The 24,540-nt window shown below is 40.5% G+C and overlaps 4 protein-coding genes across 7 annotated transcripts; all 4 read left to right on the top strand.

Moving 5' to 3' along the window:
- Positions 1–297: 297 nt before the first annotated feature.
- Positions 298–3,524, top strand: eif3f (eukaryotic translation initiation factor 3, subunit F). The gene is made up of 8 exons (XM_062482306.1): positions 298–453; positions 842–912; positions 1,166–1,245; positions 1,335–1,472; positions 1,578–1,669; positions 2,260–2,396; positions 2,641–2,754; positions 3,360–3,524. Exons 1-8 carry the CDS (start codon positions 342–344, stop codon positions 3,435–3,437), a joined length of 822 nt encoding a protein of 273 aa, XP_062338290.1. The 5' UTR covers positions 298–341; the 3' UTR covers positions 3,438–3,524.
- Positions 3,525–5,143: 1,619 nt separating this feature from the next.
- Positions 5,144–12,860, top strand: LOC134036982 (interferon-induced very large GTPase 1-like). Of its 2 annotated transcripts, XM_062482206.1 has the most exons (7): positions 5,144–5,219; positions 5,783–5,825; positions 6,219–6,259; positions 6,376–6,481; positions 6,566–7,225; positions 7,441–7,475; positions 7,755–12,860. In XM_062482206.1, the coding sequence occupies exons 3-7, from the start codon at positions 6,254–6,256 to the stop codon at positions 12,507–12,509; spliced, it is 5,562 nt and encodes a 1,853-aa protein (XP_062338190.1). In that variant the 5' UTR covers positions 5,144–5,219; positions 5,783–5,825; positions 6,219–6,253; the 3' UTR covers positions 12,510–12,860. The 2 variants fall into 2 exon arrangements, with proteins under 2 accessions (XP_062338190.1, XP_062338191.1); XM_062482207.1 differs by lacking the exons at positions 5,144–5,219; positions 5,783–5,825 and having other exon boundaries at positions 6,119–6,259.
- Positions 12,861–12,948: 88 nt separating this feature from the next.
- On the top strand, positions 12,949–15,366 carry dnaaf6 (dynein axonemal assembly factor 6). Of its 3 annotated transcripts, none has more exons than XM_062482322.1 (7): positions 12,949–13,599; positions 13,750–13,806; positions 13,950–14,022; positions 14,098–14,203; positions 14,559–14,655; positions 14,753–14,838; positions 15,037–15,366. In XM_062482322.1, the coding sequence occupies exons 1-7, from the start codon at positions 13,513–13,515 to the stop codon at positions 15,164–15,166; spliced, it is 636 nt and encodes a 211-aa protein (XP_062338306.1). In that variant the 5' UTR covers positions 12,949–13,512; the 3' UTR covers positions 15,167–15,366. The 3 variants fall into 3 exon arrangements, with proteins under 3 accessions (XP_062338306.1, XP_062338305.1, XP_062338307.1); XM_062482321.1 differs by having other exon boundaries at positions 12,953–13,594; positions 13,721–13,806; XM_062482323.1 differs by having other exon boundaries at positions 13,517–13,599; positions 13,721–13,806.
- A 156-nt stretch (positions 15,367–15,522) lies between these two features.
- pip4p1a (phosphatidylinositol-4,5-bisphosphate 4-phosphatase 1a) lies at positions 15,523–21,978 on the top strand. Its single transcript, XM_062482307.1, has 7 exons — positions 15,523–15,719; positions 16,828–17,021; positions 18,134–18,240; positions 18,831–18,936; positions 19,295–19,347; positions 19,708–19,798; positions 19,985–21,978. The coding sequence occupies exons 1-7, from the start codon at positions 15,602–15,604 to the stop codon at positions 20,126–20,128; spliced, it is 813 nt and encodes a 270-aa protein (XP_062338291.1). The 5' UTR covers positions 15,523–15,601; the 3' UTR covers positions 20,129–21,978.
- The last annotated feature ends 2,562 nt before the right edge of the window (positions 21,979–24,540 follow it).

The following is a 24,540-nucleotide window of genomic DNA, read 5'->3' as shown; positions in this document are numbered from 1 at the left end:
TTTTGGCTGAACTGTAGGCTAGCCTACTTGAAAAGGAACATTTGGGTGTTTTGTTGTGTTTAACGTAGGCTAATAATATTTTAAATTACACCTTATGTGGATGTTCCATTCATTAATAATGATCTGAGTTAAATAACTTGTTCAAATCCAGTTATTTGGTTGCAATATTTGTATTCACATGTAGGTAGGCAGTTGCAGTATCATGCCTTTTGAAGCCTCAACATAGCACTTGCATCCGTGTGCCCACTCCACTCCATTGCTGGGTGTGGCAGTAGAGAGCTTCCTCTTGTTGTCATTCAACCAATGAACAAACCCGAGACGAAGACATTTCCTTTTCCAACATGTCGGTGTACGGGCCAGTGGTGAAAATCCATCCTGTCGTTCTTGCCTCAATTGGTGACTCGTACGAACGTAGGAATGAGGGCGCTAGTCGTGTGATTGGAACATTGCTAGGTAATTCAAAATTCATATAGGCTAACTTACAGAACTTCATGAGTGGCATTGGACAGTAATGTATCCGCTTGCCGCGCTAGCTTACTTGTCAGCAAGCTAAAGGTATCCCATGTTAGCATACCCTATTCAACATGAGGAGTTAGCTAGCTAGAAGTTTGCCTAGATTACGCAATCATGCAAACTAGCCAGCTGGCTAAATAGCCCAGTCAAGCGTCACTCCTCTAAAAAGCCCTTGTTAGTCGGATAATGTAGTTAGCTAGCTAAATGAATGCGTAGTAGAGTTCAACCAGAGCCTGTGGTTCAACATCACATAGCTAGCAATTAGCAGGCAAGAGACTGCCTGTATCCATTTGTGCGGCATGCTCATAGGCCCATCTGTTTTCTCCAGGTACCATTGAGAAGCACTCTGTTGAGGTGACCAACTGCTTCTCCGTCCCCCACAATGAATCCGAGGATGAGGTGTGTGTTTAGTTGACATGTCATTTTATTGAAAAAGTATATCGGGGGAGGGGGGGGGGGGGGGCGTTTTGTATATAGCTCTCTTATAGAAACGTAGCTATAGCTAAAGTAATGGGAGGGGGGTGGGGTGGCACATCATTCCATTTTGGGGGGCATTGCCCTCACTGGAGCCATCCCAGGTATGCATATACATTGGTGTTGTAGCCAGCTGGCCTCTCATGTAAATTGTGGTATTTAATTTGTTTTATTGTAGGTCGCAGTGGACATGGAGTTTGCTAAAAACATGTATGAGCTCCATAAGAGGGTATCTCCCACTGAGGTCATCATTGGTTGGTGAGTGTATCCCCCATTCAAAGGAATTAACAAATTAAATTGCATCAGATTGTTCATATGTAATGTGAATGAATTCTTAATTGAAACAGGTACGCCACAGGGTTTGACATCACAGAACACTCTGTCTTAATCCATGAGTACTACAGCCGGGAGGCCCAGAATCCCATTCACCTGACTGTGGACACGGCTCTGCAGAGTGGCAAGATGAACATCCGTGCCTACGTCAGGTGGCCTTCTTTCTTGTTTCTCATTCCTTTTCTCTCAGTTTTCCCTTTGATCTGCTCACTGAAGAGCTGTGGAGTAACGTGAATGTTTTTTCTGGATCCTGACAGTGCTCAGATGGGTGTTCCAGGGAAAACGGTTGGTGTGATGTTCACCCCTCTCAGTGTGAAGTACATCTACTATGACACAGAGAGGATAGGCGGTAAGAACTATCATACATCTACTATGACACAGAGAGGATAGGTGGTAAGAACTATCATACATCTACTATGACACAGAGAGGATAGGTGGTAAGAACTGTCATTTGTAAAACAAAGACTGTCTTGTTGGTTGGAGTATTGTTGGGGCTATGTGCAAGCACCTTAAGTCATACTTACCTAAAAGCTTATAAATGGCGTATACAAAGTCAGGGCTGTGTTTCTTGGCTTATGGTTGTTGTTGGTGAACATGTTGAATCTATGTTGGTTGGACCAGTGAGTAGTCGGTTTGGTGTGCACTCATTTCCATTATCAATAAAGTGTTTCCCCTTGGTGACATAGCTCACCCTCCAAGAACTATCTGAAAAGGTGTCCTCCAATATTGTCACTATAGCATTGACGGTTTGTGAGGGTAAGGATGGTCATTATTGGAAATAGTTGACAAGTTATTGATATAATATTGGGCTAGGTGACCCAAACACACTACTTTTGTCCAACCGATAATGACAAAAATGTGTTGTTAATGTCATAGCATTTTATCAGCATCTTCTTGGTGAGCACTGTTTCACTGTCCCCCTATTGTCATTTTCTCTAGTGGACCTTCTTCAGAGAACGAGAGATTCTCCCAGCCACAGCAAGGGCCTGACCTCTGACCTCTCTCAGGTGGGAGGGTCTGCTGCCAGAGTACAGGACATGCTGACTACTGTGTTGGCCTACATAGAGGATGTGCTTGTGAGTATGATCATTGACCTATGCACTTTTTTAAAGCCCTCTCTTGGAAGTCGCTTTGGATAAAAGCCTCTGCTAAATGAATACATGTAAATGAGTATTCATGACAGTCCCTGCTACCTATTGGGCTTTTATCAACTTTATCCAGGATGCCGTTTGTAGGGTATTGTTTACGTGGCTCCTTTTTCCCTGAATTATTCCTGATGCATGCCACTTCTTGATAAATACCTGTTAACCTGTCCCTCAGTCTGGAAAAGTGACAGCAGACAACAGTGTGGGACGTTACCTGATGGACCTGGTCAACAAGGTGCCCAAGATCTCAGCCGAGGACTTTGAGACCATGCTCAATTCCAACATCAATGTGAGTACTGCCTTAAGCTAGCTTTATACTATTCCGACTCTGATACGGACAGACAGACAAACAGATTTGGACGGATTAGATTTACTCTTTTGAACTTATAGTACTCTTAGGGTTGTGGGTGCTGAAAACAATTCACCGCCAGAACAGTAGGTAGCGTTAGCGGACCAATCACGGCCAAGGGGTATCCGTAAAATTCGGACGATAGTCAGGAAATTCAGGAGGTGCACGACGAGGTCTCCGAGGGTTGCTCGGAGAGGGCGTTCCACATCGGAGAGGGCGTTCCCTGTGTCCGTCTCCGTGAAAACAGAGTAGTATAAAGTGGGCTTTAGTTAACACGGGTTGACACAGGCACTTTTCTGTTTTGTGCATGATGTGAGATGAATTTGTGTAGTTTAGATGAAGTTGGACATGTCTGTTTGTCCTGTTTCCCTCTGAATGATTGTTGTTGAGTGGTGTAGTTGCCAACCAAATCTATCACAAGTCAAAGGATTGATCTTTTGGTCCCATGTTTTCCTTGGTCTATATTCAATGATAAATCCAACTTGTTTGTCTTTCTATTCTCCCCTCTATTCTGGTAGTTGATTCATTCTATTTATCTCTTGCAGGACTTGTTGATGGTGACCTATCTGTCCAACCTCACACAAGCACAGATCGCCCTGAATGAGAAGCTGGTGGTGCTCTAAGTAGACATTTGGACAAATTTGGTCAATATTTAATTTTGTATACACTTTTTGGGAGGCCCGAAATTAATAAAAGGTGTTAATAGCTCACTTCCTGCTTATACTTATTGCCTAATGCATCTCACTACCTCATATTTGCATTGAATCATATTTGTGTTTGTAAGTTGAAGGTCTAACAAACTGCATGGCTTACATAACTGAAATGCTTTGGGGGGTGAGGATCAGGGGCTTAAAGCCAGAGAAAAGTTTGCTTGAGAGAGCCCCCTCTACCTATGTAGTTGCTGTCATATGTTAAAGATTTGCCTATGAGAACTCAAAGCAAGGGAAATGTATATGGGTCAGTGACTGGGTGCAAGATTTAGTTGGCCATGATGGGGCTGTTGATTGGTTTAACAATAGCGTGACCCATCTCTGAGATATGGTAAGTGCAACAAGTGGAAACATTTTATACACAAATGTAAATTTAGTAAGAGTAAGCCACTCTTTAACCTTTTTGTTGTTATACACTACCGTTCAAAAGTTTGGGGTCACTTAAAAATGTCCTTATTTTTCAAAGAAAAGCACTGTTTTTTTCAATGAAATTAATCAGAAATACACTATACATTGTTAATGTGGTAAATGGATAAGGCTCTGGATAAGAGCGTCTGCTAAATGACTAAATGTAAATGACTATTCTAGGTTGAAACGTCTGGTTTTTAATGAAATATCTACATAGGTGTATAGAGGCCCATTTCCAGCAACTATTACTGTATGTGTTCGAATGGTACATTGTGTTTGCTAATTGCCTTAGAAGACCAATGGATGATTAGAAGGATTATAATTAGAATGCCAAAGGTCTGCAATGTTGTAATTGCTGCAAATGGAGCATTATTTGCCGAAAGCAAAGTTTGAAGAACAAAATTTATATTTCAAATAAAAATAATTATTTCTAATAATAATAATTAACCTTGTAAATGTCTTGACTATATTTTCTATTCATTTTGAAAGTTATTTGATAAATAAAAGTGTGAGTTTTCATGGAAAACACAATTGTCTGGGTGACCCCAAACTTTTGAACGGTAGTGTATATCTCTGATTTCACTAATAAGAAAGCTGTAAAAACAGTTACTCGTTTCAAAAAGTATACCGTATTCTTGCTCCTTGGCATATAATTTAAGTTACTGTAATTTGTATTTTTGCATTCTAATAAAATAAAAAATATTACACCATTAATATAATATTACATTATAAAAAATGGGTGAATGAAAACTTTTTCTTGTACTTGTAGGCTACATGTGGCTGAAAATGATGAATTTGTCATGTAGGTTTACTTACACATGTACTAGGCCACCTTACAATAAAATACATTAGCCTACGTTTTTTTTAGATAACCACCTGTTGGGGGGGGGAACATTTTTTTTGCCATGAATAATTTTAGTTGGTTCTTAATATCCAGTTCATTAAAGAAAGAAGAAACACCCTAATTCAAATGATTTCTTGTGGAACTAAAACAACATTCTCGTATTTGCACTGAGCTGAAGAACCCTTTGTGGATCTAATTTGAACCTTTATTTAAGAGGTTAAGAAAGCATTCTCTGAAGAACAACTCCTATGCCTACTAGTGGAATAAAGTGGTACATGTTTTCTGAAGACACGTGACTTCATAGAAATCAGGAAATTCTATTTTAGGTTAAAGGTTGAAAAAAACCCGCTCTCAATCCAATCGTCTCGGGGAGTAGGTTAGTGAAAGAAGTTGTTTGACTCAGTTGCTGACCATATGCAAGAACAAAGAATGCATTTGCACGAGTGAGTATCATATATTTCTTAAATACTGTATTGCTACTGGGCATATTGAATGTATGGCAATGTAAAATAGTTTTTGACATAATGGTGCAATAGGTATACAGATTGTTATGTAGTCGTGACCAGAGAAGTGAGTGTACTCCAATATAAAATTACATTATTGGTGCGGGTATACTCAATATGCTACATGTATGACACCGCAAAAATGTCTGACATTTTCTGATATGCGTGTTCAGAGGAGGTAGTTTAGTTCTAAAACATTAAAAGCTACAAGATTGTTTGTAGCCTACTTTGAAGCCGGTGCTGATTACAGCGAGTGTCGGGAAAGCTGATGGTGTCATCTTATCGGCTGTCTGTGTTTTGGGTAGCCTGTGTTTGCCTATAATTATTTTAAATATTAATTCTGTATGTTTGCAATGTGTTGTTGCCTTGGTCTATGTCACTGTTTCCTTTTCTGTTGGGGTATTGTAGGAATTTAGTTTCATTTTTGTGGCCCCATCTAATTGTAAGTCTATGTTCATGTTGTTTTTGTTAGCTTTGAAAACGGGTGCATTTTTTATTTTCAGCCACTGATCGGACATGACAGAATGAAAAGGTGAAAGCAACAAGGTAAGTTATGAATTTCTATTTTTGTGATATTGCAACGCCTTTGAAGAAACATTCTATCTGATTTCCGAATGTAGGCTATACCTTCTCCAATTCACCGATTGTTTGTGGCATATTTGTAAGTTTTTTGGGGGGCGTATAATTTCTCTTAAATAGGCTATTTTGGCTAAATATATTTTACTATGTTCCAAATCTCCCCTTGCTCGCTCAGCAGGGTTCTCAAATTTGATCAAAAGCTTGGAGTGATATCACATGCACGAATACCCCGCCCCCCCCCCCCCCCCCGGACAATCTTTCATGTGTGTTTGCTGGGAGCACTTTGAGTACTAAACAGTGTATTATTGATTCACAAATATGTACGGTAATAAAAATGGTTTTACTTTACTTCTTACTCAGTTCTCAAGACTGTTGCATAGGACAGCAAAGTCAAAATGGAGGTAGGAAAAGCTATTGTTTTACATTAGAGTAGATTTAAAAAATAAAATGTTCTCCTTTTTAAAATCCAACAATCTGATTACACTTGATTTAATAGAAAATGTTTTGATCTTCGCAGAATAAACTTTTTGCGGTTGATGCCAAAGGGAATGAGAAAGAACATTATGACATGAGTGATACTACGTCCAGGGCCATGGGTAACTCAGGTTTCCCATTGAAAAATGGTGAGATGGACAAAATAAAAACAAAGCTATATTGTATGTGAATTTAACAAATTCTCACTCATGACAACCTCATTTCTGTTTTAGTGACACCTCATCTGACAATTGCATTGGTTGGTGACGTTGATGCAGTGACGATTGGAACAGAAAATCTGCTTCTTTACCAAGACGACCTCTATAATGAAGTAGATGAATATTCACAGATTGCATCAAGACTTTATGACTTATCAGGACGACACATCTCTGTCATCAATATGTTGGGCCTTAATGGTGTAGACTTTGAAAAAGCACTGCAAAAACACTTTTGCAGTCAACTTAAGAGAAATAACCAGGACGTCAATGCTTTCCTCTTACTTAAACCACTGGGTCAGCATACCAGTACTGACAGAACTGGACCAGAAAGACTTCAAGAAATACTTGGTGAAAGATATACTGAGTGTGCAGTGAGTCTTTTCACATATGAGAATGTTAAGGAACGAGAGACACTGATTGATGATCTGAAGGGGAAACGTGCTTTCATAGAGCTGATGGAAAAATATGGAGGCCGGTATCACATCTGTAACAAGCTTATGAATGATCCAACGGAAATGTTGTCATTGGTTGAGAAGATCAATTTATTGGTATCTGAAAACAAACTGCATGGCTACACTGTAAAGATGTATGAGGACGAGATACAACGGAGACAAGAGCATCTGAAGGCAAAGGCGAAACACCACAAAGGACAAAGTCTTGAACAAACTGAATCAGGTTGGTTTTTGTCATTCTTATACAAGGTTCTTAGTCACCAAGAAACAAAATCTATTCCTTTTTAAGATTTATATTCTATGATGATTATACTGAAGATGATTAACCTTTTATATTGATTAATATACCGATAGTTGACAAAATAATTTATAGTATATACTAGTTATAGTTAATAATACACATATATTATAGTAATAGTTTTTCCATTTTCTTTCTAGGTGAGACAGAGTGTGTTGGTGGAAACGTGTGTGTGGTAAGTATTCAAGCTTCAAAGTTGTATTTTCTTTACTACAGATGCTTTCATTATAATCCTTATCCGCTTGGAATCAGCCAATGTATAATGGTAAAAAATGACTCTTGTTCCATCAGTCCGCTCTAAAATAATTTTAAAAGTAAATTGTCATCATTTTGTGCTCTACAGTTGCACTTACACATCAATATAAAAATCTAGATGTTTTGCAATAAACAATTTGATGTTGTATTGTCTTGATAGGATACTTAATACTGACATTGCATGTGTTCAATTTTCAAGGGAGAAGACAAGAAGCAGCATTTTCTTGAAGGAAAACCACATACAGAAGATTCAACAGAAAATAAACTGTCAATTTGTGTTGAAGTAGGGGAGCTCCTGAGCAGGCTTAACCTTCTACGTAGGTATGAAGACAAACTTACAATGGCAGATGTACTGGTCATCAACCCATCCTCACCCCGGCAACAAGAGACACTGACAGAAAAAGAACTTGTTTGGATTTTTCTTCAGAAGATATTGGCAATGGACTACACATGTAGAAGTACTATGGTGAAAGAGTCTAGTGATCACACCCATGTAGAGGACAGTTCTTTTGATGACTTCTTTGAAGAAAACACAACCACTGCAGACAGTGGAAACCTGCAATCTCATGTTCATCCAATGGACCTGCAAATGGCAGTGTTTCATTGCTCAGATACCTTTCTCCAGCAGTACATAGTTTCAAAGTTGTCACTGTGCCAGTATGCTTTGCCTTTTCTTGTGCCAAATCTGATTACCAAAGAAATTGAATGCCCTTTATGGGCATTCAGGCAGATTAAAAAAAGCTGGAAGTCAACTGATGATTCAAACACAACTACCAGCAAAAGTATGCCAATTTCCCAAGCAAAGACACCAATGGTGGCAGTCTTTAGACTTGGCTCCATCCCCACTTCTAAATCTCAGCTGCTGAGCAACTTGATGAATCCTCGCCATAGCACTTTCTTTCATAGGAACTGCCCGGGTAGCACCAAAAGCAGTCTCCTGATGAATGGTGTTGTGGAGATAGCCTGGTACTGCCCTTCTGGACAGCCCACTGATGCTTTCAATGACTGTGTTGCTTTCTGCAATCTCCATGGTGATGCTGTAGCGAATGAAAAGCATCGTAATATTCTGAGTGAGAGTGCCTCTGTCAACATTGTTCTCATAACAAGTCCAGGGAAAGATGAAAAAACAAAGGCCGTTTTGCAGAAGCTTTTCAAGTCTAATAAACCTCTCATTTGTCTTTTCACTGATGAAAACACTCCTGCCACTGCCATGAAGGGAAAGTACAAAATGGGATTGAGAGACCTAAGTCAGGCCGATGTATCTGAGGCATTGCAGAAGATTATAAGAGAAAGTTTGTCTGGATCTTCATGTACCTTCCAACTTCAGGAAATGGTCAAGAACACTGAAGTCCAAGTGAATGAGAACTATGAGGACTGCCTAACAGGGAAGAATGCTGCACTGAGTATGAAAGGACTTATCAAAGGAATCCAGCTTTCAACCATCAAACAAAATACCCTGCCATGTCAAGGAGAACTCTGGCACAAGTGGTGTGACAAAAATAAAGAGCTCTACCGCCTTACAGGAAACATTGAGATGGAAAATAGCAGGATACAAAAGGAAATGAAGCAAATTCGAAAAGAACAAAAGAAGTGTGCTTTCAGTGAATACCTGCAGCTGTTTGTTGCTAATTTGCAGTCTCTGACTGGGAGAGAAAGATTGTTTTTTCTCAAGTGGGTAGGGATCCAGTTGGATGAGCTCTCATCAAATGAGCTTTCACATATTCATCACAAATATAATGAAAAGTGGTCCGAAGTCCTGAATTTGAAGAAGAAACATGTTAAAACAGAACAACTGGCAAACCAACAAAAGGAACTGGAAAATATTTCAGTGGAACTGCTTGCTGCAACTTTCGGCCTTGAGCACCTCTTCAGGGAAATAGGGCAGATTTACGAGGCCTATGCATCTTTAGGAAACGCTGAAGTGGTATGTAACCTTCCTGAACTGGCTGCAGAACTCATGATATCAGGACATCCTGTTGAGCTGATGGATGGTGATGCTGCTCATGTACCCCTAACATGGATCAAAAGTGTTCTGGATCAGGTCATCAAAAAACTGGGTGATCAGAGAGTCTTTGTTCTATCTGTGTTAGGCATTCAAAGCACTGGTAAATCTACCATGCTGAATGCTATGTTTGGACTGCAGTTTGCTGTCAGTGCTGGAAGGTGTACCAGAGGGGCATTCATGCAGTTGATGAAAGTAGCTGATGATAAAAGAGCAGAATTGAAAATTGACTTTGTTGTTGTCATCGACACGGAGGGACTTCGAGCTCTTGAGCTGGTGGGCAGGGCAACCCTCCACCATGACAATGAGCTAGCCACCTTTGTCATTGGCCTTGGAAACATGACCTTGATTAACATCTTTGGGGAGAATCCTGCTGAGATGCAGGACATCATTCAGATAGCTGTCCAGGCCTTCATGAGGATGAAGAAGGTGAATTTATCTCCCAGTTGTGTGTTTGTACATCAGAATGTTGGAGATATAGCTGCAGGGGAGCAAAACATGGAGGGGAAAAGGCGCCTACAAGAGAAACTGGATGAAATGACTCAGCTAGCAGCCAAAGAAGAGGTATGTAATGTCGAGTGCTTCAGTGACGTCATTGCATTCGACATTCAAAGAGATGTAAAATACTTTGCCCAGCTTTGGGAGGGAAGCCCACCCATGGCCCCACCAAATCCTAGGTATAGTAGGGATGTTCTGGAGCTTAAGGACTTGATCATCTCAAAAGCATCACAATCAGGTGGCATCACCCTCTCGCAGTTCCAAAGCAGCATCCAAGACTTGTGGGATGCACTGCTAAATGAGAAGTTTGTTTTTAGCTTCAAAAACACAAAAGAAATAGCAGTGCACAGGAAACTTGAGACCGAATATGGAAAATGGACCTGGGAACTTAGATGTGCCATGCTTGAAGTTGAAAACACAATATGCCAAAAGATTGAAAACGGAAAATTGACCATGGTTGAGGAAAATATCTTTGCTGCTTTGGGCAAGAATCACAAAAATGTGATTATAGCAATGGAAAAGTACTTCAGTGAAGACAGTGACAAAGAGATCCTAATACAATGGAAAGGGAGATTTGAAGATAATATCAAGTCACTTATCAACGACCTTGTTAAAGTGACCACAAAAAAGCTAGAGGGAGTTATAGAACAGAAGAAGGCTTTGAAGATGTTAGAGGAGAAGAAGATGGACTATGAAGACAAACTATTTCAAAAGAGCAAAGAACTTGCTTTGGATATAAAAGGAAAGGAAATGGGGAAAAAACAGCAAGAAACTGCATTTGATGAATTATGGGAAAAATGGGTAATCGATTTAACCAAAAACACACAGCCCATTCAAGAGATTGACATGGCACATGAAGTGACCAAAATCCTCACTGAAATCCATGAACCTTCATTAGTATATGACCGGATATATGCTCAAGAGTTTCCTCACATTCGCAAATTGGGTGACTACACCAACTACTTGCAAACATTCCAAAGGAAAACACATTTTGCGAAGTTGGACAACCTAATGGAAAAAGTGACAGCAACTTTATTCTTAGCATCAGAAGATCAAGATGCCATTAGAGTATTGATCCAAAGAATCATGAAGGATTCTGAAAAAAAGGTCCTGAGCAAGCCAATTAGCACAAGTATATATAGCAGCGGCTATAGCAGCAGTTACATGCAAGAAATTGTGCGTCACGTCCGAGATGAAGTTCTGGATTTTCAATCAAATGTTACGAAATATGTCTTCAGGAAGGAGTTTATTGTGGATCTATCCCTCTTTGTGTGTAAACAAGTTGAGGTAACATTTTCTGCACTCCACAGGGAATTCATAAATCGTAAGGCGGCTCATGTTCAACTTCAGGCCAAGAAATCAGAATACTACGGTGTTTTTCAGAAATACCTGCAAGGTGCAAATTCAACAACTGTGCTTAGTGAGCTCATTTGTAATAAACTGAATGCATCTATTTCCCATGCTATCTATGAACAAGCTACCATTGATTTGGCAACAGATATGAGGGCCTGTTTACCAGAACTGTGTGGAAACAGATCTAACTTGGAAAAACACATCCTGAAGTCACTTGCAGACGAGGAAAACTTTGATATGTTCATGGAATATGTGCACTATCCAAGGGAGCATTTTGAGAAGTTCATCAAAGAAACGGTTAAGAAGTATGTCAACACACAAAATCATCCTAAAGTAACCACCCTGATCAAGAAGACTTTAGAGCACAAAAAGAAAGATGTAGTATGTGCAATGGCATCTGCCACCACAAAGGTTACAAAAAACAAATCTAAAGAAAAAGTTAAACAATGGATCACAAGCTTGTCGGATGAACTCTCCGATAAACTTAAGTTTACAGACACTTTCCCAAATGAGGCTAAAACCGAAGACATTACTGATTTTGATTTCCTAGAGCAGCTCATTCAGAAAGGTCTTGCTACCATCACCAAAGAGTTTGAAACAAGCCTTGAAGATACAAGTCTTCTAAAGAAGGAGCTACTTAAACGGAGACCTGAGGAGAGTCTTATTGAACACCTTTGTCAGTGCTGCTGGGTCAAGTGTCCCTTCTGTCAGGCCTGCTGTACAAATACCATTGAGGGACATTCAACAGATCATAGTATCCCTTTCCATCGTGCCAGTGGAGTATGTGGGGTAAATTTTTATCAAACAGATGACCTTGCTGTTGATTTTTGTCAGACTGTTGTGGCAAGTGATCGGAGTTTTCGCGTCTTGGATGAATCTTTTCTCTACAAAGAATATCGCACGGGTGGTCCCGATCTGTCTTGCTGGAGCATTACAGCTGACTTATCTGAGCTGCCTTACTGGAAGTGGTTCATCTGCAGATTTAAAAGTGACTTGGAGAAGCATTACAAAAAGAAGTTCCAGGGTAGTGGAACAATTCCTGAGGAATGGTTCAAATTTGGAAAAAAAGATGCAATTGCAGCCCTTGAAAAATACATATGAAAACAAGTGGATTATCCATGAAAAATGAAGCATCTTGTTCCTAAAGTCAAAAAGCTTCATATTCATTGAATTGAAAATGTTCCTTTTATTTTGGTTTCAAGTACTACAGTATGTTTTTGTCTGTTATAGTAAGTTTCCATTAAAAAACTTGGGATTTTAGAATAAAGCAATAAGAACATGTAATATGTTGTTTGAGTTTGAATATGCTTTATTTCCTGGTCATGTAATTAACAAATAATTAGCAGATCAATATAACTTGTGAATAAATGTTATGTATCATGGTTAAACTTTGTAAATGTCTTGTCTTCTTTAATATAGCATTAACATAATCTAATCTGAGTGTATTGCTATGTTGATATGTACAAACAAGGTGGTACAGTTGGAAGAGTGAGCGTGGAGAAACATACCTAAAGACAGTTATTAGCTAGTAGCTTACCATACTTTTTAGCAAAAGCTTTTTTTGAATAACCTGAAAAAAAGCCTCCTGTAGGCAGAGATGGAATTGAATAAAAAAAGGACAGAATGCAGCAGTAGCAAAGAAACAGTACAACAAACTGTGGAACCAGAAATTTAAGACTAGAATAACACAAACATTATGAGGAAAATCCTAAGAAATCACAGGTTCTTTATTGATAGACTATGAAAGCATGGTGAATATGCTTCATGTCTGCTTGAATTCATACATCATAAAGTGACATAAAACTGACACATGATTGTTTCTGCAGTATGAATACTTTCAACCAGTATCACAACAATTTTTTTTTCCAATTATGACAAAATAAAGCAAAATAAAATATGAATGCATTGTTACGCTGGTGGGGCCCCATGGTAAATAATGGGTACCCTATTCATTTTTTCGCCCCTGCCGTTCAAACCCATAGATAGGCCTATATATAAAGGATATATATAAAAGCCTTTATATATATCTATGTTAAAACCCAATAACTGAGCGTTTTGCAGATCGGAATCCAAATTCTGTAGCCACACCCACTTTGAAAATAATATGACGTCGGTTTCCATGGCAGCAAAAAAAGCTAAGCGTATCCTGGGAAACAAAATCCCGCAAAACACTGACCCGTCACATGGTACTGTGAGTAAATTCTTCATTCAGTTATTTAACGTCAACAAATCAACAGTTTAGGTTATATGAAATGTTGGCATTGTGTATTATTCACTGTAAGTTATCGTAAGAAGTGTACAAATCGTTCCAGTGCTCAGAATGGATCTATCATCGTTCCAGAACTTGCAGGCGCTCTCTGCCTTGCTAACAACGCAGGACGATAACGATGACTGCAAAGTAAGTTTCCTTCAGTGGGAAAACAACTGAAGACAATCTTCCTCCTCGGCATGATTTGAAACAGATACAGCTACAGAGACATCATTATAACCGGATACAACAAATCGTAGTGGTGAATGAAACCGTGTTTTTATTTTTTACAGAGTGCGAAACCAATTGCCAAAATGGGCCCAGGACATATTGGGCACTGTGCTTCATCCAAAGCTACAAAAGAAGGTAATAACAGAGCTCACATACATCTGCATATCCGCCTTGATTATGTCTCTGTTTACTAACAGTCTGTTTATTTAGCAACAACACCTTATGCTCAGAGGAACAGCAAGGATATTTGGAGTGAGGAAGAAGTGTCAGAGGGGGGCCAGTATGATGACGTCGCTGACCCACGTCCCCAGCCAGAGTAAGTCATTAATGTTCAGATTTTGATTAACCTTAGCATAGGATTCTCCCACATAACTCTGCTAAACACTAAACTTAGAGCATAGGATATAGCATAGCATAGTTGTTTATGTATCTTGCAGAGATATGATACATTTGAATTAGACTTAACCTCAGTAGGTTAATTACATGTTATTTACATATTATTCATTAAGCAGACACTTCTATCATTGTTCAACAAACCCTTAATTACCTGTCAGTCTTTAAGATATTCAAGACCGGTCATGATCATCATCTCTTCCACAACAACCCTTTCATACCCTTGTAATTGTATGAGACTCTAAGCTGGTGTTTGCGTGTTATGCGTGTGTGTGCAGATATGAAGTAATACTAAGGCAGAATGTTGGGACAGAGGATCTGTTTCTGGGGATGAGCAGGAAAGACCCCTCCTCCATGTGCTGTGAGGGCATGCTGGTAACCATGGAGACGCATTACTATCTTCCATAAGGTATAATGCATATTATATTCTGGTTCTATTCCATATTGGAAAATGTTAACTTTGACTTCTAAGGTGAAAATCAAGCTGCCTGATACAAAAGCAACTGATGTCGTTTTGGATGTAAAGGAGACATTTCTTGATCTTCGAACACCAAAATAGTAAGACCCCTTTAACAATGTACTGACATCATTGTGCTGGGATTTTAATATCAGTGCCTCTATTTGTACCGTGGAATTTGCACGTTGTGGGAATCATTTGGCGTTGAGGCCACTGTTACTATTGATCTCAACATATTTAATGTCTCTTTCTCTGTATCTACTGTTTTCCACCCATGACCCTGCTTGTCTCTCTTACAGTCGACTAGGTTTACATCTTCCACACCCGGTCCACAGTCAGGAGGCAAAGGCCAAGTTCTTCAGCGAACAGGAGACGCTGGAGGTCACTCTACTCATGAACCGCCTCATGGATTCTATTAACCTGTCATGAGAGAGAGGACGAGGGAATGCTCAAGTACTCTGTGACTTGTTCAGTGATCTGCTTTGGGAACATGTATTAAGGCAGGAGCTTAACAAGTGATGAAAATGTAAAACATCCCATCAAAACTTAGTTTGATGGGATATGACAAGTTAGTCTTGTGCAAAATATATACTGTATTTTTATTAATAAAGCCTATTCTTACTACCTTGCTCAGTCCCCTGTCTTTAATATACAGAATTATGGTTGCTGTTTCTGTTGCTGGTTGCCTTCATAGCACAATATCTGCTTTTTTATTGAGCAAAAAATATTTGGGAGTTGGTGAGGGGCGTGGGTTACCGCAGCATCGAATGATCATGTGACGCATGCGTTTCCGACACAACAATACACAGCGGACTCCATAACTGTACATTGCACGGTCCAACTCCCTCACGCCTTGCTAACGGTATGGCGGACGGCGAGAGGTCCCCGTTACTGTCAGATCTTGGAGATGGTGCTCCTGGCAGCGGTAACGGTGGAGTGTCTCCTGGTGCACCTCCTTATGGTTTGCCAAATAAACCACAAAGTGAGTATCCATAGGGATAGCATAGGTTAGCGACAAGCTAATGTTAGCTAGTACTGTACAGTAGTCTAGCTAGATAGCTACTTCGCAAGCTAGCTGACAAAGAATTGGCCTTGTGTGATGATAGCAAGCTAGAAGAATGTAAAACATTTATTGTGGATGTCTGGCTGTCGAATACTTAAAGCGTACCGTAAAATATATCGTTATAGTAGATGCACTCGTAGTATGCACTGGGGGATGCTCAAGGGGAATAATTCATGGTTGCTACACCAAGTACTGCACTGTTAGCTAGCAAGCTCACTGAAATCAGCAGAGCACTGGTACTGTAGCTTGCTAACTGGACATTGTCTGATGCCAGCATCATGCCGGCCTATTAGCCAAATATAAAATAGCTCGCATGTTTTTTATATTACCAATTCTACATGATGCTCTTCGCTTCATTTGTAATATTCAACTCAAACATTGTGTTAGGGAGATTAATTTGTTATCATCCCACCTGCTGGCAGCAGACAGCGTCACGCTACATCTGTTAGCCAGAAGCCTAGCCACCCCATTCAGCAAAACATCTGATTTGATCGGCCTTGGAATGGCCATCCGCATGCTAATAGTTACAGGAGATAAACGCCAGAATGTAGTGACTTGTGTCCAAATATAGAAACAACTTTGTAGCATTAAGCTTCCAATGCCACAGTAGTAGGCCTAGCTGGGTTTGCTTAATGCATCAATCAAATGCCTGCATCTCATGCATGTATAAGGTCAGGTAGTATAATACAAAACTTGCACACCCAAGTAATCTCGGTCATACATTCCTGCCGTCTGTTTACAAAGCCCTTTTTATTTGCCCTTAATACCTAATCTCATTGTTTTGTTAATCCTAATTCAGAGGAGAAAAAAAAGTTTTGCCCTTTTAAGCCTTCATTCCACAACTCGTGTGACTAATACAGACTGATGTATTGTACATTTAATTGCCATCCACCACTTTATTTTCTGTCATGGTTTCATTCTCTCCCTCTCTCTCTCTCTCTCTCTCTCTCTCTCTCTCTCTCTCTCTCTCTCTCTCTTTCTCTCTCTCTGCCTCCCCCCCCTCTCTCTCTCGCCTTGTTCTCCCTAGGCTTCCCTCCGTTTCCCAGTCCCACCCAGCCCTCTGTGCTCCTGGGCGAGGACCCCCCTCCGTACTCTCCCCTCACCTCCCCAGAGAGTGGCAGTGCCCCTGTCATCAGTTGCCGAGTATGCCAAAGCCTTATCTCCGTAGAGGGCAAGACCCACCAGCATGTGGTCAAGTGTGGGGTCTGCAACGAGGCTACGGTGGGTCCCATGCACATTCACTTACTCACCTGTTCGGTTAGGGACACAGGTGGTCCAATCACATTAGCCTGTACTGTTCAAATACTGTAGTTGCGCAAAAACTAGCCTATGTCATTGTGCTTTGTGTTTGCTGTACAAATTTGTGTTGGTGCAGAGCGTGGTTGCTTATTCAACGACTTAGGAGTGGTCACTCACGGATGATTCATGAAATGGAAGGTGCCAGACACTCTTAACATAATTTTACCTGGATGGGTCGCGATCGGCAAATAGTTAATTGTATATATTCCTTAACTATACATTTGTGCTTGCCGAGACAAACCATGTCAGAAATTTTTATTCCTTCAATGTGTAATTTTTGATAAATGTTCCTGTGAAAATGTTTATTTGGTGTTTGTCTTCCTCGGCTGTTGCACACTGGTATCATGGACACAATCAAAACAACTACCCTTATTTATACTGTGGGCATAATGTCTAGAACCTCACCCTCAACAACATCTTATTCTACTGTCATTTACCTCCTTCTTTTAACTGAGAAAAGATCATCAGATAAGGTCTGTTACTTTGAATATTTAGTCCTTAGTCCTTTATTTGTTGTCCAGGGTTGTTCTCTATTATGTATAGACAACGGGAAGGTGTCTTACATGTTGCACAGATATGCTCATATCAATAATCAGTATGTCTTTTGATCATTATGATCTGAGAAATATTGAAACTTTGTAAATGATAGGGGGTAGGGAGAAAAAGCACCGTCAACATGAATTATTTATTGTCAAGTCTAAGCAGCAGACGCCTGGTTGACCTGGTGAGACCCACCTGGACCGGCGTTCATGACGCACTGCCATGTCTTGTTTTGTTTTGACAGAAGAGACAACACAGTTTCTTATTTGGTCTTTAATGGTGCTAAATGTTAGAATGCGAAACAGAATTACTGTGAGTGCTCCCAGTTCCCTGTCAAACATGACCTTGTATATTTGTGGATTTTTTTTGGGGGGGGGGGGGTAAATAGGTAGTGGGTAAATAGTGGACTGGTTGGATTGAATTATTAAAGTAAATACTTTTACACACTTTGTCTTAAAGACACTTTGTCTTATTTCCTTTGGCTCCCCCTACAGCCAATAAAGAATGCACCAGCCGGCAAAAAGTACGTCCGCTGCCCCTGCAACTGTCTGCTCATCTGCAAAGTCACCTCCCAGAGGATCGCCTGTCCCCGGCCATACTGGTGAGAGGAAGGGAGGGAGGGAGGGAGAGAAAGTTGAGTGTCGGTAAGGGAGGTGTATATTTACAGTGTGAGAGGAGGCTGGAAAGAGAGTGTGACAAGGCAGAAACTGAAATGAGGACGAAGGGGAGTGAAGGCAGGGGAGGACAGATGTACAGGCGCTATGGTTCAGAGGAGATGATGATCTGGCCCGAGGTATGATTCCTCAGAGCAGATGCTGCCCTGAGGCTGGATACCGCTCAGACAAATTGCAGCTCTGAGTCACCATGGGGATGTGATGGTGTAATTACAGCCACTGACAGACAACGGCAGTGCTTTACACAACATATGTAAAGAAATAGAATGAACTTGTCTGGATGTGCGCTGTTTCCCCCGCCATTCTCTGGATGTCATCGAAAGTGGCCTTACTTGGACATTTCTGAGACCTTTTTGTAAGGATTTAAAAAATATATCAAGACTTAAATATATTGCGTGCAGTTCACAAAGTTCACTACTTAGGTTACTGCTGTTTGGGAATCAGTGAGTTAGTCTGTGTGTCACACACTGTATTGTAAACTAAAGAATTATGAATGAAGTGTGTCTTTCCCCCTCAGTAAGAGGATAATCAACCTGGGTCCAGTGCACCCTGGGCCAGCTAGTCCAGACCCCCAGCCTGCCGGAGCGAGGGTCTCGTGTGGACACTGCAGCAACACTTTCCTGGTAGGACCTAATCTACACACATACAAATGTATCTTGTACGTAAGATGAATCTACCCATGTCTCAGTACCAATGTATAGCCGCCGGATCACTAAGATCTCTCTTGAGTAACCATGCCCCAGTAGTTTGTATGTTTGTTATAAAGCTTGAGCACTCCCAATTTGTATTTTGCCTCATCACTTTTAGTTGTGTACATTCATATGTCCTGCGGTAACATTTTGGCAAGGTAGCTTTAATGATGTTGGAAAATTGGTGAGCCTGGAAGTATTTTGTCAGTCTAGCTAGTGAATGCTGTTGGAAAACCTTCCATCAGCACTAGGTATGTCATTTTTTCACCAGAAGTCCTTTTCATTGTTTCAGTGGACAGAATTTACTGACAGGACACTGGCCAGGTGCCCTCACTGCAGGAAAGTGTGAGTATCTTTATGTTTGTGTTGACTGCCTCTACCTCTATCTGTCCTCCCCCAGTAGCTCACTGTCAATATCAAGTTGCGTGGCCCATGAAAGTGGTTTTCGCACATTTGTAAGGAAAATGATGCGGTATAGCCCCTCTCCACAAAGATGTCAGGTTGAGTGCCCGCAAGGCAATTCTTTGAACTCTCGCTTGAGCTCGCTCCCTGTTCAGGGGGTAAGCTCCTTAACTCCTGCACACAGCAGCAGGAATCTCAGCTCAGCCTGGAGTGCTTACACAACAGCTTGTGTCCGTTCCATGTTTTAAACAACAACTATCTCTTCCCCTTACCCCCCCCCCCACACACACACACACCACCAAGATCTTCTATTGGCCAGAGGTACCCCCGGAGGCGGAGCTTGTGGTGTTTTCTACTCTGCTTGCTCTTCAGCATCTCTACTGCTGGGCTGATAGTGAGTACACTATACACTGAAAGCTGAACAGTTATTTGACATGTTTTCAATTCAAGAAGTTGGTGCAAAAATGTCACTAGGAGGCGACCAAGTGCAGCAGTAACCATAGCAGGCAGTATACTCTTACATGCAACTTTGTACACATTCTCATTTTGTGTCTTTTTATGTCTTTGTCTTTATCTTCAGGCCGGCACATGGTTCCAGGCCCAGGACTACAAGGGCATCTATGCCTCATGGGCTGTCTTGATCCTGCTGGTTCTGCTCACCCTAGGCCGGGCTTTCTACTGGGCCTGCATGCGTGTTAGTGAGCCCCTGCAGAACTTCACATAGACCCCCCTCCCAATGCACACACATATACACACATACAGGACCCGAGATGAAGGAGGAGAGACTTTTCTTTTCAGATAAAAGAAAGAAAAAAAAGAATATTTATTGAGCTGAAAATCCAAGTCCCCAGTTCTCCTTTTCCTTTCCCCTCCCTTTTCTCTTTTAGTTATTGTTCAGTGTGTTTCTAAACTGGGGTGGAGATGTGTGTGTGTGTGTGTGTGTGTATATATATATATATATATAATCTTGTGGCCAGAGGGAGTTCATTTTACATTTTAAAATAATGTTTCCCCTTTGCTTTCATTGTGGCTCAGACCTATCCATGTCAAAACCGCATTAGGGCATGGCTCGTTATGTAAGTTTTAACAGTTGACATAGTCCTAATCCTGATTTAAAATGAATTCAATCTGGGCATTTTGACATGACAAAAAAATAGATATATTTTGGTGAGCATTATGAACGTAAATCAGATCAAACTAAAAACTTAGCCAGTGTGAAATGATGAACGCAGCCTTCCCCTGTTTGGCTGATTCTCAACTAGGGCCTATACAGTAGGGTGTCTTCAAAGGGAAGCTAGTCAGTCTGTTTTTAAATTGTGTTGATGCTGCATATCTGTGGGACTGTCTTTGATCCAAAGCAGCTTGGAAGCCTTAAAAAAGAGAGTAACAAGATCATATTTTAACATTCTCATTGCCACACACACAACAAAACACTCTCCTTTTATCACTTGACACTCACTTTAACATACCAAAAACTGGATTTTAAATTTGTGGAAGGAGCCTTTTGGCGGTCTGAAATCGGTTTGATATTGTGTTCGTACTCTTGGGGATTTCACTTGATTCAAGTGTTGGTCCTGGAAATACCCCTATTTTCCCCCCCCCTTTAGTGAGAAATGTTTGACTTGTAGGTCTACAATACTGTACACTAATTAACATTAAGTGAAACTACTCTTTCCGTGTGGTTGAGATGAGGACCTTTTCTTGTGGATGAACTATAGAAGATAACTCCAGCACTCTATGACCTTGCTGGAGTGTCATTTTAAAGGGGGGGGGGGTCAAGGAACAGTCACAGAGGAAGGAGAAAAAGATGGCAGTTTGGAACAGGGTAGCAGAGAGGGAGAGTCAGGAGCGAAGGCTTACACAGCACACGCATATTAAAACACTAACCAAACGAACAGTAACTTGTCAGTGGTTCTGAATGTGGTAATAGTTTTTTATGGCTTTCTGTTTAATTGTAAATATATTTGTGGTCTGTGTAAGGTGCGTTAAGCACCCTAAACAGATATTTTGCACTGTGGTGCTTAACACTATGGGATTCCTGGAGAAACTTATATTTGTTTATGTTGGTGGCTGAAAAGGGTTCTTTTTGTAACCCTTTACCCGTGACCTGGCTTAATGAGTTTATTAATACTAACCTATCTAGCCTTTGGATGAGAGATCATCCAAATCATAACCTAACACATGCGCGCAGACACATACAAACACACACACTTTACTATCTGAACACATTTCAGCAATGTTACAATAAATGTCATTCAACGGTAATGATGACATTACACACACACTGCTACGGATCATCATGCTCTACACATACTGCTATATGAGAAGGTCGACCTGCTTGACAGGACGGCAGGTAGCAGACAGCGACAGTTCTTTTGAAAATGTTATTTATTACAAATGATGATCATGTTTTATCCATGACTGTACATTATTGATCATGTTAATGCCAACAATCGAAACACCTGGCTGATTCTCTGAACAGAGTTTGTTTACACTCGAATAAAGACATGATGTATGATGATGTGAACATGGGCTTCATCTGTTTATTCAGGAAGAATAAAGTTAAAGTATGAATTTGTGAGTTCTTTTTCCCCACTATGACCTCCTTCAGAGACACACACACACAGACCACTTGGCTCCATTTGGCCTCTTGAGTTTCACGCGGATATATTTTTTCCTTGACACAAAGAGATGGAAGGATTAGGAGCATTGAGAAACCTTTCAAAAACCACAGCTCCCCCGAGAGAGAACGGGGGAGCAGGGAGAGAAGAGTCAGCAAGAAAAGAAAAAAAAAACCCCGGACAACTAGAGGGAAAAGGAGAGCAAAGACAATTGCTTCTGTAACCTTCTAGGTTTAAGTGGCTTTAGCTCAGAGGGCATTAGTGTTAGCTCGCTGGACCCTTTACGAAATATAGCTGGGCATTAATCTGGTCCTTTTAACACAGACACACACACTCTGTCTCAGGCACTTAGCTGCCGAGGGAAAGGATTCCTATTAAACTCTGTGTCATTGCAAACTGGGCCTTGACAAAACACACCGCCTTCATCCCTCTTATTTATAACTGGATTTGACCCGTAAGACCCAGAGCATCGCCCTCTTTTGACTCAATAACATTATCCAGTCTAACACACCAATTATGATCCTCCTGTGATACGCACGCACACACCTCATCCAGCATCATGCATTCAGACATGAATCATATTGTGTCACGTAAGCCTTTTTCCTGTGTGGAAATATAAATAATGGTGTGGGGCAGAGGGAATGGAAACAGAGGATGAGTGGATGAAGGGAGAGGATGAGAAGATGGGGAGAAGGGTAAAGAGATTGAACGCTGGCTAAGAAGCCAGATTAAGCATGTGGGTCATCAGTTTCTGTAAAACAAACAGTCCTTTTAGAAGCCTAATCCAGATTTACCCCCTTCACACACACACATCCTACGCACAAACTTTCCTTTATATTGCTTTGTCAGAGTGGAGATAATGCTGTTGGAGAAGGGGTAGATGTTTTGTGGAAACGGATTTCCATTTGTTGGGCCATTTGTGTGTGTTGTTCCTTCTGGCTGGCTAGGATGAGTCCAAAATCTTACAAAGGCACAGTGTATTACACAGTAGGAAATAACTAGCAAGGATATATCACCCCATACATAAACATCTCTGAACAGACCCTCAAGCTAAAGTATACATTTCAATCGCTGTTCAATAAAATTAAAATAAAAATTTTAAACCTGTGCATGGCCCTTGTCTGTCTACAATAGCTATGTGTGTGTGTTTGTGTGGACAACCACCTGCATGTGTGCGCGTGTGTGTGTCTGCTTTCAGGTTATCCGCATGTGACCCAAGATCCCTGCACTGCAAAAAGCACAACATTTAACTCAATTAGCAGCATGCATAATTGATGGCTGTCTGGAGGAGTATTTGTATTTACACTGGAATTAAAAGCCTCCGGTGTCAGCTATCACTTCTGAGGGGACAGAGCATGGGTGGGGGCGAGAGAGACAGAGAACGAAAACGAGTTTACACTCATTTTGTCCCATTCTTTTCCGATAGAAAATGACCATTTCTGCACTGTGAATTAACTGAATGTCATCTTCTGGAAGTGTTTCTGTAAATGAGATTGTCACAGCTATGCATTTTGTAATTTAGACTGTCAATTAAGCTAATGTGTGTCTCCCTTGTAGCAGCTTGTTCACTGCAATTGTACGCTGACTTGTTGACCTTGACAAAAGAACATCTCAAAGAAGTGTGAACAGCAGGTGAGGAGGTGTTTATCATGTTCTGCTGTACTTTGTTGTATGTTGTTGTCGTCTTAAAAGTTGTTATCCGTTTTTCCCATATTGTCACTAAGATAAATCCTGTAATTGTTTACAGATTACATATGATTTTGTGTCATTTTTGTGTCAATTTCCGATCAAATTCAAACCTACTTTCAGATCTAGGTCTTGGAATAGGAGATGTAGGAAAAGGAGAGAGAGGGAGTGAGAGAAGGAGAGAGAAGCAGGGTAAGGTAGGGAGGGGGATAAGAGAGAAAGGTGGATGGGATGGGGGTCTAAGCTTGATTCTAACAGGCTGTCCCTCATCCTTCTCAGACTTCAGGAGGACTAACAGACAAACTGATCATTGTTGGGGCACTCGAGGAAGCCACAGCTTCAGCTTTGCCGAACTACAGTGGCAACAGAGGTAACAATAACATGTTCTCGTTTACAGTTGTAGAAGTTTATGCTACGCAAAGACAATTTTTTTATTTTTCCACACTAATGGGAGTACTGCATACCAACTGTATCTTTTGCTGAGATGCATCCTTGAAACTTATTTTTAATGTTTAAATATTTATGGTTTTATGGTTTATATGGTTTATATAATTAAGACAAATGTGGAGGTTAGGTTCGAATTAGTCCAATTATAAAGTGTATGTTTTATCACAGCTTTGCTGATGAAAATGCTTAATTGTGGGTTATGAATTGTGATTGAATTCCTTTTTGCTTTGCAACAAAGATAAACCAGCTAAAGGCCTAAAGGAAGTTTCGATTATATAAAAAAAGGAGAAGGAAAAACTTGATCTTGCCTTTGTATTTTACAGAAAAATGTAGATAAATAAAACAAATCACCTAATGCAGAATTATATTTTTAGGGGGGTTA

The sequence above is a fragment of the Osmerus eperlanus genome, chromosome 16 (assembly GCF_963692335.1).
Source record: "Osmerus eperlanus chromosome 16, fOsmEpe2.1, whole genome shotgun sequence".
In the NCBI taxonomy this organism is placed as follows: domain Eukaryota; kingdom Metazoa; phylum Chordata; class Actinopteri; order Osmeriformes; family Osmeridae; genus Osmerus; species Osmerus eperlanus.
This window is presented reverse-complemented; position numbering and strand designations above follow the sequence as displayed.